Source organism: Macrosteles quadrilineatus, unplaced genomic scaffold (assembly GCF_028750875.1).
Source record: "Macrosteles quadrilineatus isolate MER2022 unplaced genomic scaffold, UCM_ALF_1.0 Scaffold_2__2_contigs__length_208266976, whole genome shotgun sequence".
Lineage (NCBI taxonomy): Eukaryota > Metazoa > Arthropoda > Insecta > Hemiptera > Cicadellidae > Macrosteles > Macrosteles quadrilineatus.
In genome coordinates, this window is record NW_026542595.1 from 35,949,706 (window position 1) to 35,963,909 (window position 14,204).

General features: G+C 30.1%; 1 protein-coding gene across 1 annotated transcript; it reads right to left on the reverse strand.

Annotated features, from left to right (window-relative positions):
• Positions 1–204: 204 nt before the first annotated feature.
• Positions 205–4,376, reverse strand: LOC128988101 (uncharacterized). The gene is made up of 5 exons (XM_054409307.1): positions 4,235–4,376; positions 3,014–3,150; positions 1,544–1,623; positions 611–691; positions 205–383 (listed from the first exon to the last, which is right to left on the reverse strand). The coding sequence occupies exons 1-5, from the start codon at positions 4,349–4,351 to the stop codon at positions 250–252; spliced, it is 549 nt and encodes a 182-aa protein (XP_054265282.1). The 5' UTR covers positions 4,352–4,376; the 3' UTR covers positions 205–249.
• Between the last annotated feature and the right edge of the window lie 9,828 nt (positions 4,377–14,204).

Sequence of the window (14,204 nt, forward strand, 5' to 3'; positions counted from 1 at the left end):
ACTTGATTGATATATAATATTTGTGTTATAAAGCATAATTTATGTAATGTATCGCAACCATTACATAATTATTGCATTATTGGTTATCACAGGCAATTAAATATGAGTAATATCTATTACATTCATTGTATATATGATAAATATAATAGAAAAAGAAATAGATTATGGTTTCAGATTGGGTATTTAATTAACTATATAATGAAATCTGCTCGTTCATCATTGTTTTATTTCTTTCTAAATACAATTCCTCTACTTATTTTTTCCGAAAGGAATAAATTTGCCTTGGAAGCCATACTCCTTGTCAATAGCCAAGACAGCTGATTTTTCAGCTGATGTCAGTGGTCCATGAGCCAACACGTATCTATAGTCTATCGCCTGGTCACCTACACATATAAAAATATTTAGTTTAACATATACAATAAACAGTTGGTCATAGTTAGCACCATTGTAATACTGGTAAAACAAATGTCCCAAGCATAAAGAAATCACTATGGATAGGAACTAATGTGATGTAATTGTCAAACATATTGTCATTTTTAACCATTCAACATATCTTAAATTGTATTATTGTTATTATAAATTCGTTGATATAGTGAGAAAAACTACTTACTTCCTTCTTTGCTGCAGATGTAATAGAATGCATATCTTCCTGGGACATACTTGATTACGTTGACTTTGTAGACTTCGTTGGCTAAAAGTTAAACATAAAAAAGTATACAATATTAGTTTTATAAAAAGGGGATTTTCATTTTCCTTATTGAAGTACAAATTTCAATTCACGATAAAGTTTTTGTTATAATTCGGCTATAAATTTTACTTAAAAAGATATGAAATATATATTTTGTTCAATTTTTTTCCATTTCCAAAATGCGTTTTTACTCCAACGGTCATTGGACCAATTAATAACTAAATAGCAAAAACAACAAAACTGATCTAAATTCCCACAAATTTACCTAGATTTAAATAAATTAAAAAGATGAAGGCAATGCGTTGATTAATCAGGAAATCCTTTTTTGTTTAAATTGTTATTATTACTTAATAATTTTTGTATTAAGGCAACTATTTCCTAAATCGCTAATTAGCTATGCTTGGCCATTAGAAATTTACCACTAAAAGCACCAATAATGTCTTCCTTTTAACTAGTTCATTTTTTCAATAATAAATTAAACACTTAAAACTGAAAAAATCCACTTTCGTCTTCATGCTAGATTTGATGTGAGCATTGAATTTTTACAAAATAAAAAATTTTAAAAATATTTGTAGGCTTGTATAGTAAAACAGAGCAAAAATGTAATCAACTTAATGTATTAATAACCTATGTTAAGTATATTATAACTACAAATAAACTGGTAATACGTTTAAAATAGATGGAAGAGAGAAAAGTTCAATAATAAAGAGTAAAATGTTCACAAAAACCTTTAAAAAGTTATCCAAGTAAGAAAAAAATAGCATAAAAGTGAGTTTAGTCAAGAAGTTAGTCAAAAGTTAGTAATAAAATAAATAAATATTAGGTTCGCTGTATAATTGTTTAACCAAAACATACTAGTTGTAGTGGCAGTGCAGGTTCCGTGACCATTGTTGGTTACAATTTCATCAGCCAACTGTCCACTCGTCCCGTCCTTCCTTCAATTGAAAAAAATATTACAAATGAGTCAAAAATATGTTCAAAGTATTTTTTCTCGAAAAAATCTAGTCAATTTTCTTCCAAACAACAATAGTAAAAGTAGTAAAAGCTGATGTATAAATACACTCCATAATACAATACATAATCTTAGCTTCACAACGATTTGCAAGGTAACTCACATTAAAAGTACAACACATATAAATTGCACAGTTACTACATTTCTTAAAAGTTATTTGCGTAACTATTGTGCAAAGTTTTACTTTCCCGCATTTGGCCAAAATGTTAATGTTTCTGCTCAATCCTGACAACTGTATGGTAACAAAATGTTAAGCTTAACAGTACAGTTTCAAGAAACTATTAATCTCTCTTTCTTACTTACCATAAGTTTCACTAACATTATTATTTATATTTGCATTTCTCTGTCTGCAGATTGAATAAAATATCTTTCGTACTTCCATTAACTATTTTGGCCTTTTTTAATGTCCACTTTTTAAATAATTAGGTTTTAAATTTTTTTGTTACAACATAAAAATTTAATTACTGTAAATCAATTCATATTTATTTAACTGTTTTCGAACCGTTTTATAATTCACTATTATTTTGAAATTAATAGGTTTTTACGTAAATCTGTCAAATAGCCCAATGATAAAGACTGCTAAAGCTTGCATGTTTCGTACAGAAACATTTAGATAGTTCTATCATACTCATGTTTGTGTTAATATGTATTTATGTTATGTATGTATGTTTTATATGTTGTTTTCGTATCCTATATACTCATATATGAGCAATATTTGCTTTTATGTATGCTTGTATGCTTGCTTGCTTGCACAAAGATCTCAAAAACGTCTTTGACAAATTCCTTGAAATTTATTTCTTGAATAAAAACGTGTATAATGCAGTGAAAACTGTCACAAAAATCTTTTTACATAAACAAGTTAAAATGAAAGTCAATATATTTTAACATTGGTCTTATGATTTACCAAGTAACCTTGTTGCTTTAAAGAATAACAAGAAAAATAAACAAAAGACTTTGTGGGGTGGATTGCCAGGTCAAAGTTTCTATCATAATAAATTGGAATTCCATTGAAACTTAAATGATTAAAGCCTAAATTAGTTGGAAATGAAACGTAGGTTTCCTTTGTATTGCTTTTACAATTGAAATAAACTGTTCCGAGCTATGATTCGGTCCCCAGGTACTTTGTTTTAATTGTGTTCTTGACGAGTTGCAAGCTTTGCGAATGTTGTAAGCAAGCTTTATCATTGGGCTATTCAACGGAGTTACTTTAAAACCTATTATTGCCTTAATAAAATAGTCCAGGGGATCAGAAACATGAATTTTGACTATTATTTCGTCTGAACTTATTCTAATATTGACATTTAGATACTTACGCTTTATATGTAATAATATCTCTGTATTGGCCGTCCTTGGCGGGGGTTATTTTTATAGACAACGAGCTAAGATTTTCATTAAACTTTGTGGCAGGACCATAAACCACTTTCCAGCTACCCCCTTTTTCCTTGTGGAACTAAAACATGATATTTTATAAGAAATCAGTATATGGGCTGTTTGTTTTACTGTAGGTAAAACATATTTGTTATGAAATAGATTTCAGAGCTTTAAAGGAATAATCAACATTATCAATTATTCAGTGATTGTGAAACCTAATTGTGAAGTTGCTATTTAATGGTTGTATGACTATTTGTTCTTACAGTAAGTACCTAAGATTACACTACTTAATCTACTTTAACAAACGCCACAAGATCTAGTTTTATTTTAGTTTTATTACTACGTTGTACAGGCCATGGATCATGACTAAGGTCTACAAGTACTTTCCAAGATAAGGTTACTCTTAAATCATACAAGTTGATAAAGATGAGAAAAAAAATATCCAAAGATAATTGGCATGCTAAATCAAACTGTTTAATATTTGGTGCCATTTTTATATGGTTTACGATTCATCCTGTCTACGTAAGTGTTATTTCAAACGTTACCTAAAATAATTACCAACACTATTTTTATTGCCTTTATAATAATTTAATTTAATTCAAAAATATTGTTGTTTGTATAAAAAAATCTTAACAACGGATAAATAAATGGGGAAAATATGTATGCTATATGTTGGTATTACTAATTTTACTAATAAAGGTTCACATTTTGTAAGAGAAAATAGAAAGTAGATTTTTATTAAATCACAATCTGTAAGTAAACATAAAAAATTTTACAAGTAAATATTTAAAACTAATTGAACAACTGTTAGAAGTAAAATGTAAATGAAAACATATTTTAACACTATTGCAAAAAATAAGCTATTTATTAGAAACCTATACTGAGTATTGACATTTTTTGACAAGGTTTGAAATACACACCGTGTATTTACGTCTAAGATGATCATGTACAAAGTTTATGAGAGTAGAATTTGAGTAAAAAGACTACAGTAAACATTTTAATAATTTGTCAGGTCATATTTATAAAGCTTCTAGTTTAGTCTTTAAAATAACGGGTATCATACACACATATTTTAAAATAAAACATAGTGGCTTTACCAAATCGTGGAAATAATAACTACTGTACTGACTAATATAAACATATTTGAATTGAAAATAACATACCCTTTCAAAGTCAAAGTCAGTCTGGGTTTGTACGTTAACATCACATGGTCCAATGGTAGGGATGTCCGCCGAGCAGACAACGATGGTAGCGACAACGAAAAGAGCGATTGAAATCATCTTGGAAAAGTGAACATCTGTAAAAATTACCGAGTTTAAGTACATGCAGAGTTCAATAAAAACAATGCCTTCGCGTTAGCTTTAGAAACAAAACTACCATTTACACACTGTTGTATTAATTAAAAGCGTTTGTCTGAAAGCATATAACATGCATTTGCAAATACCACAGTTCTGTGAACATAACAAAACAAGTATGACACGTGAAGATAATTCTTGGCTATACAAAAGCACCAAATACTTCACCAAGGTGAAATGTATCAACTTTTCCTCGTTAACATTTTTGGGTACTTTCCTGTTAAAGGGAACACTCATTATTATCGATGGTTTTTTCTCGATATATCGATATTAACAAATTGAACCATATCAGCTGACAACTACGATAAATATTGTTCAGTATCAACAAACAATATTAAAATGAAACTGTTCTAAAAAAATAACCTAACATAACTAACCAAACTTGCTGTAACATTTAAAAATTCCGTGTTTAACTTGCCTTTTCTGTTATCAAACGGTTAGCTTAGAACAGTTTCATTTCTTAATCCATATAATAGACTGTTTTAGCCTAAACAAGATCAGTAGTTAGTTGTTGTCAATTTGTAATGGATCGGAAAACAAAAATATCGATATATCAAAAAAATAATCGATAATAATGAATGTTCCCTTTAACAGGAAAGTACCCATTTTTGCAAGACAAATGACAAATTTAATAGGTTTTCCTTTAATAATATTGTCTGGTAAATAAAAAAAAACTCAAAAAAACTTATTGTTTGGATTTAAAATGGGAGTGAAATACAAAAAAAAGAAAAAACAAAAAAAACGTAAATTAAAATAGTTGGTCAAAATTTTAGAAGTTTGAAATCAAAGTATTGCAGAAGACATAGGATAGTTAAACAATTTTAATTGTTTTTTTTTTTACTTATATACGTTTAGAGAACATCATCTTCATCCCAGCATGAGAAGAAGTACCTATTTAAATGTATATTTCTTTATTTTCGCACTTATGTTGTTTTACTTTTTGGTTTTTTAGACTTCAATTTTTATAATTGCACAACTGCAAGAGACACAAAATTCATTAGAGATTTTACAACATGTTAAAAGTTCTATGCTAAAATCAAATTTACCATAGAAATACACCAACACGGCATGTTTGGCGCTATACCTTTTAATACAACTTATAGATGTTCACATTAAAAGATCCTCGTATTAATGACTGTATAACCCTATTAAAAGTAACATAGCCAGCTAATTGTGCAATGTTAACCATCAATTTTCCTGCGAATTTCCCATATAGGGAATAAACTATTACCGCAGGTCTCATGGTAAGACCTAGAACTGGGACCGATTTATTTTTCATTTTAAGGTCCCAAGAGGACAAAAACCTCATCCGTTCAATTCCACATATATATGTGTGTTTGTGTGTGTGTATGTGTCCGTTAGCACGATAACCATAGCAAAAATGAACAAATGTTGATGAAATTTTGTACAAGCGTGTAAACCTACATCTATCTATTTGAACTAGTTCGCGAACCAGCATAATCAGACTATGGGAACGGGGGTTTATGGGGTTAAAACAGATTTTCCCCATTTTTTCCCCCAAAACAAAATTTCACAATTTCTCTCCAAACCATTTTGTACAGCTTAAAAGAAGAAATAATTTTGTATGTTGAAGGGTTGTTGTATGCCTAACGGTTACGGAGATAATTTAAAAAATTGTAAATTTAAAATTAACCATGTTATTCTTATGTAGAATAAATCAACTGTTGTAGTGGGATTGTTTATGGATATATTTAAAACCAAATTCGGAAATTCTTTTTATTTAATACTAAGCTATCGACATTGCAAAAAAAAAACACATCTCAATATCTTTTCTTTAGCAGCAAACCTTAGTACTCACTAAAATTAATGTCATTAGATAGGAAATAAATCTGACATTTTTTAGGGAATATTTTAGTAGAAATCCAGCCAGGTAAATGGCAATTCGTTTAGTCTGCAGGTTTGCTGCGGCGAGGGTATTTTTTTTATTTAATTGAACTAAATTTTACCTTTTCAAAGTTTTCCTTGAACTTAATCATCCATACAAACATAAGAACACTATTTATTATACAATTTGTATTTGTACATCCACTAACCTCGATTGAGGTTGCAGTAAACAGCGTTTCAATTAAAACAAACGTCGCTTAAAAAATAAAGCATAAGCTTTCTCGGTACATCATCTGTTATCATCTGTTATAACTCTTGATTACGAATGTTTGATGAGCAACCTTACAACATGCAAGAGCAGAGCAACTGTCTATCACAGCTGCTAGGGAACTGTATTTGATTGTAAGGCCTATGAGATTGAAAGCATCCTTAATCCATGTATGCTACGTTCAGTAGGTAATACTGCAGTAATGAAGATTTAAATCATGCGTCCTGCAAACGACTGCTGAATCTGATTGCAATGACTCTATGCTTCTATGCTACTTAGCTGTAACACGTTCAACATAAATCACCCTATGATTTATGCACTTTGTAGAACGCAAGCAACATTGGTGAAGGGTCAGATAGTCTAGTTTTCATCCATAATGAGTGGTCAACTCTTAATAAGGTTACCCATAAGGTTACTTATATCCTACTTGGATTCGTTAGGTACAGATTTATAAACCAATACCCCCATCGTGTATTTTTGGTCAAGTGTTTTTAACCAAATGCTCAAAGTATAGGATGAAATAAATAATTTCGCCAAATTACATCAACATATATATCCCATAAACAAGTATCTACAATTGTTTCATTTTCATCCATAAGAATAATATGATAATTTTTAATGTACAGTCTCTTGGAATTTTCTTCGCTATCTTTAATTGTACAACCACGCTTCAATATGTAAGATTCTTTGTTTTGTTAAGGTCTACATGATGGTCATTGAACAATTGGAGATTTTCCACGTTGTAAGGCCAAAAAAACATTTTTATAAACTTTCAAGCCCCCAAAAAACCCTTTCCATGGCCCAAACTTTCTAAATTTATCTCCCCTTAACATAAGGTCCTAGTTGAAATTTTATGATTCGAATTTAGCTATGAAAAAGATAATTTTTGTAAGTTCTCGAGGTATTAAATTAATGGATTTGGTATACAACATACATATTATATGTGAATTAACTTCCACACTTGTGAGTAGCACGACTATCCGCAGTACTATCTTGATAATTAGACTAATTCGAATGTGGTTCGGATTATAGTACAAACTGTAGGTTCCTTAGTTGCCATTAGCTGTATGGGCTATTAATTAACAGCTGTGTCTAAGGAATGTGGGCCTTAGTCACTAACAAGACTACAAGATCGTGCCACTCATCCTACACTCATCTCCACTCATACTTGGCTTAAAATAACTACTTTGTATGGTCGCCATTTCATCGAAAAGTATTAAAGTATTACTCTTTGGGTGCTGCGCATTAAACTTAAAAATACAGAACATGATTTTTTATTAACAAACTAGAAAACCTTCTTTAAATTCGATTCCAGAGAATGTCTAACTTTTGTGCAAACACTGCGTGTCAAAACCACTTTCCCGACTCGGCTTACAATAACATTTACTATAACAGCCCAATAAATGCTCGCTCTCCCATTTCTACGTTTGTCAACGACAGAGGTAAGTGTAACTTTGCCATTGAGGTAACAACGCAATTCATTGTTGTCACTGTTTTATGACATTTGAATGTTTCATTCGTAATTTTCTTTTTAGCTTAGCGGTTAATGAATGTTAAAAGAGCATGTTTATTACAACGTAAAAGGTATAAAATAGTGAAATAGCTACAGTGTTTTTAAGTGGTAACTATTCAAAAACTTTTTTCGTTTTGCAACGTCAGAAGATCCCTTATAGTCTAATGTAAAATACTTAAGACAAAATTCAGTTTTACACAAAAAGGGGTTTGACATTACAGTAGTATTACTCTTGAAAGCGAGTTTAAAGGTGCGATTTTTATATTTTGGTTAATGAGTTTGTACAAGTAGAAATTAAAGTACCCAAATTAAAGCTTTAAAATAAGTTTAAACTTTTATAATATATTTCTAAGTATATCTATTCTTTGTGGTTTTTTTTTCAAAGTCTCGTCCACCGATAAGTCTTTATTTTAAATATGAACAAAACACAAGCGTTTGATACATGGCTATGTGAACCTGTCTTCTCTTGCTATCGTGGTTAGTGCCCGCTAAAGTCTTTCATATCACACACTCTTGTACTTCTTTTAATCTATGGTTGTATTTTTAAAAGGACTATTAATTCACACGGCATAATAATAATACCCCCGCCGCAGCAAACCTGCAGACTGTGCGAATTTCCTTTTGCCTGATTGGATTTACACTAAAATGTCTCCTTAAATATATCACATTTATTCCCTATTTAAATAGCATTAGTTTAACGAGTACTTAGGCTTGCTGCAACAGGGAGAGTAAAAAGGTTTTTTTATGTTAATAGTTTAGTATGAAATGAATGCATTTTCCAAATTTTATCAAAATATGTTCATAAACAATCAAACACAACAGTTTATTTAATCTCCATAAGAAGAACATGAAAATTTTAAATTTATAGTTTTTTGGAATTTTCTCTGTAACCACTAGGCGCATAATAACGCTTCGATATACTAAATTATTTGTTTTTTTAAGATCTACAAAATGGTTTGGAAAGAAATTGCAAAATTTTAAGTTTTTAGGGTCAAAAATGGGAAAAACCAATACGGTCAAAATTTATTTTATTTATTTATTTCATATACAAAAATGTTATTTAAATAAAATAATTATTTAAATTAAATAAAACAATTTATATATATTTAAATAAATGTCTTAGTTATTTATAATAATTAAGAACAGAGAATCAAATGACAAAGGGTAATGATAAAATAGTTCAAAGGACCAGAGGAGTAAACGTTTTGAAATAGAAGTATTGAAATTGAACAAATACAAGTGGGGGGAAATGAACACACTTTTAATAGTTACAAGAGAAAGATACTCTTTAAATAGGTTAAGATTTAAATAGGTTTCAACAATTTATAGTAAATAAATAATTTGTAAAACATGTTACTGGAAAATATTTGTAAATTTAATTAAAACATATAGTGTTATATTAATGTTAAAGTTAACTGAACAACCGTTCATTAATACCTTCGTCACTGTAAAGAAACTAAAACATGTATTGTAACCAAACTTATTTTTTTATTCAATTGTATAAGTTAATATTATATTAATATGGTTTCTACATTACAACTCAGAAATAATAAAATTTTCAAAGTGGTTCGGATTTCATAAAACCATATCAATTCAGAAGTTTAACCACAAGGCAGAATATAAAGGATAGACCAATTATTGCTATGGCAGTATTAAAATCCTTAGAAACTAAACTAGTTTTGTCTAAGAGTCACAGAACAGGGTTGTGTTTATTTAACAGAGTTAAGTAGACAGTGTCTGGAAAGTAAAGTGTAACTTCATTATACCTCACAATCATCTCTGATAAAAGCTCGTTTAATTTGCAGTATAATAAGATTAGATGTAAAGGTGGATTGTTATAAGTACATAACTATATAGTATTCTTGGGATAGTACAACCATACATGTCTTTTGGGATTATTGGATATAAAAAAAATAGTACAAATTATTTTTATTAGCCACCATTTATTAAAACGACCAGTAAAATCTAACACAATTCTTGTTTCAATAGCTAATTTAACGATTACCTTCAGTAATTGGTTCTCTGTAGCTTTAAGATGTTAAAACATACATAGTTATTTTCATATATTACTCTACTATATTGTTTATCACGAATAGTTTGTACATTTATTAGGAGTTCATGTTCCCATATTAACAGCTTGTTGATTCAAATAGTTATTGGGTAAAGTGCGTAAATATTTATTAGTAGTTGTCTATTCCTAAGACCCAATGCCATGAAATATTTCTTTTTATTACCTAGAAAATGAGTAAAAGAACGTACAGGGTGACTTACGGGAACCAGACGAATTTGTACCAACTGTTACATTGTTTCGTCACGTGGTAGGTAGATTGAGGTTAGGTTCCCATTTTCAGTGTGGCCTTTATTATTTGAGTTACAATGGATCAGTGGACAATTCATCACAATTTTTTTTCATACGTCATTTATATTTAAAATAAAGAGTGTCATTCGCACTCAGCAGACAGCAGATTTTTTTTCGTTGTCACTTCAATATCGATAGAAATGATTCAGTTCCAAGCGGGCTAAAAGAACTGAAAAAATAACCAAAAAGAAGCCCCTGTATAACTGCGAGGACGCTCAAAAACATCGGCAGAGTGAGAGCGGCAGTACACAGAAGTTCAGACAAATTTACACGAAGCCAAGCCCAAGAGCTAATCATAAGTCGGGATTCTGTAAGGAGGATTTTGAACATAGATCTCCAGTTTCATCAATATAAAATTAATTTTTTTTTTAAATAGCTTTGTTCTCTTTTTTTTAATCATCAGGTTCCTATAAGTCACCTTTAGTATTTATTGGGGTTATAGGTACTGTAAACTATAAATATAAAAGGAGGTACAGTTCCTATTACCAGAGTATATTTTAAATATAAGAATCCTATCCAGTATTTCTTGTGATTAGGCAATTACTGATCTATTTTAAAATTTATGCATGGCATTTTTTCACAATAATTGTATTATTGGTATTTTTTACTTGATTGAGTTGTACGTAATTTAAATAGGAATGTGTTAAACATAAAATTGAATTACGTAAAATGCAAAATACAAATCTCGTCAGGCTCAAAGCTGTATCAGATCAACTCACATTAGCAATTGAGATGAATTATTCAAGAGGGTTTTACTGATATCATGGAATCAAAACGTATTTACAGGTAAAAATAAAACTTGCTTTACACTTTTCTCTATTATACAAAACTGTTTCGATCGATTTAATCAAAATTTACATCATACTAATAGAAAATGCATGTATATGTGATATCTAAATTAATGTAGAAAAATATTTAAAGTTTGCTATGTTAGTTGCCTAAAGTGTTATACCCCCACCGCAGCAAACTACCGCAGTAAACAAGCTGCAGCTTTGAGAGGAATTAAACGTTTTTAATACAGTATCTCACTGGATGATACAACAGCCACGACAAAATAAGTTGACTCTTGGATATTTTTTCCTTGTTTAAATTTTAATAAAATCAATATTGTATTTTTTAAGACAACTAATTTACAAGATGCAGTATTTCACTAAAACTTCGCTTTATTATGAAGCTCAGAACACTATAAGTAAGGATTCTTTATGAAATGCCATAATGCCTCAATAAATTAAAGGGTAGGTTGGGCCGCGTATAATGTTGTGGCTTAGAAACACCTGAGCATTCTTACCAATCTCATCTTATATCCACCCGTGCTACATGATTGTGCAAATGTTACATACTCATATCTAACATTACAAGAACTTAAAATAAATACAGTGTTAATGTTTATCAGTAAAAATATTATTTCTATTGAATAAAAATTTAACGATTCCATTTGACTAATTGTAATTTTTCTGCAAACTCACAAAATTTAAACTTTTATTACCTATTTATTTATTTATTTTATTATTAACTTTTATTACTAAGTAATTTCTCTAGTTGTGCCTTCGATTGGACCAAAACTACATTTAAATAGTATTTAGTCTTGCTAGTCCGGTAAGAATACTTTGCAGGTAACTTACCAACCCATTTAAATGGCGAGCATTTGGTAATACTGCATAGAAAAGCTATTCTGGTATTGTTAAACAACATTAATTTAAATTGATGACTATCCTAATATTCAAAATAAAATAAAAAACACAAGATGCAAAGAATAATATATACTACAACATGTTAAAGTCTGTAGAGGGTCAAAAACTAGAAACACGTAAGTAATCATTACTTTTCCATTTTCACTTAACAAAAGACAAATGACTAAATAAAATGAACTAGTTTGCAAACAAATAAAAACTATTTACAAAAAAAATCGTCCTTATCAGATCACTCGATAATTTTTCAGAGGTAATAATGCTCAAACATAACATCGTAAAGTGATTTGAAGAATTACAACTATTTATTATTTACTAAGTATTATGTAACAATTGAGGTATTGCAATAAGTATAAGTAGTGAAATTTACTCTACTTTTATTATATCGTTCGCCTTTTACTTTGCATTGCAAAAGGTCCTGTAAATCTACTGTTGTCTTTGTTATACAAAGCTATAACCGGGAATAGTAATTGTCAACAGTGTGCCATGAGAACAAGCAATTTCCTTCTACAACATTGACTACAGCCTACACTCTATATATGTGACTTGGATTATTTACTTGTCATGCCAAATTGTTATTGACATTGCATAATCTTGTTTAAAAAATGTATGTACATAAAATATTGGTTTTTGTTTTAACGATAATTATGGAACCTTTCTAAATAAGGATGCATTTACACCATTCACAGAAAAGGTTAGTGGTTGAGAAAAATTCCTAAGTCGAACATGCTATAACATATGCTGTGATTTGATAATGTAATAAACTAGGCCTTTTGACGTAGTAATGGTTACTGGTTACTTAGCTTGCTTGTATATTTGTCTATTTTCCAATGTTGGTACTGAAACTTTCACGTTTGTCCGTAGTATCTTATTTCTTTGACAAATTAAGAAGAGACATTACTAAAAACAATGAAAAGTCTTTGCTCTAGTGCGGCCTGTCCCTTAGCACAACTGTCAGCATAAAATACTCAACTCCTTAACTATTTTAATAAAATAATTTTCTCTCTAAGATTTTAACTTCTTTTGTGAGTCGGTGGCTCAGTCGGTTGCATCACGGACTTTGTGACCAAGGCTAATGTCGTGGGTTCGGATCCTAGTCACTGCCGCAAACATTTATCAGTACAGTTTACCTTAGTACTGTACCGGCTCACCCCTTGCTATGCAGGAGACGTTCCACGCACGGGCAGGTAGTCTATGTTGATGGGCAAATGAAAGGTTAAAAGAGACTGCCAACCTCTTAAAAAAATACATAAAAAGGTCACAGAGTTTCCATGTTACGAATTAAGGTCAATTCACTCATATCAGTCCAGTCACAATCCAGTTACAGAGCCTGGATAAATTGATATACTAAAAATTAAACTGAATTAAAACTGTGATGCATTTCTAAGTAATCATTGAAAGAGCCGATTTGCAAACTATGGAAACATAGGAAAACATAGAACACCACCAAGGAGAAGAAATATAAATAATGTTTTTAGTTACGCCTTTAATACTTAGCAATTTCTTGAATTCGAGCTACAGGGACACTAGTATTAAAATTAAAACACAATAGTCTATCAAATTTTAAGAATGTATTTTGTTGATTGTTAGAAACAGTACTAAATATAAAAACACAACCATTTAAATGGGGAAAAACCATTTTCTAACCTCAGACATGTCAGTCAGGCGTCCGAACGGTCCAAACAAACAATCGGTGAGAAGAAATCTGACATTGTCTGACGGACGCCGGCAGAGCGACTGGACCTGCACCGGATGAGTGTAGATAACACAATAGAAAATCCAGAATATTTTGGTTGACTGTGACGTGACTTATGTGACTGAACTGTGACGTTCCGTATGTGTGAATCGACCTTTAAGTGTTATAACATGTCATAAGCTTAAGTTATAAGATGTTTGTAAAACATTTAAGTAATTTAATAAATTTAATATCCGTCAAAACTTAAAAAAGGATTTTGACGTGTCCTTACAAAAGATTTAAAAATATCCTATGAAGTTGAAAACATATAATATTATGCGATGATTTAAAAAGTCATTTTTGGCTCACGTCATTGTGATGTTTTTTTCATTTACGAATAATCTCATCAAATTACTAACTTAAATGAGTT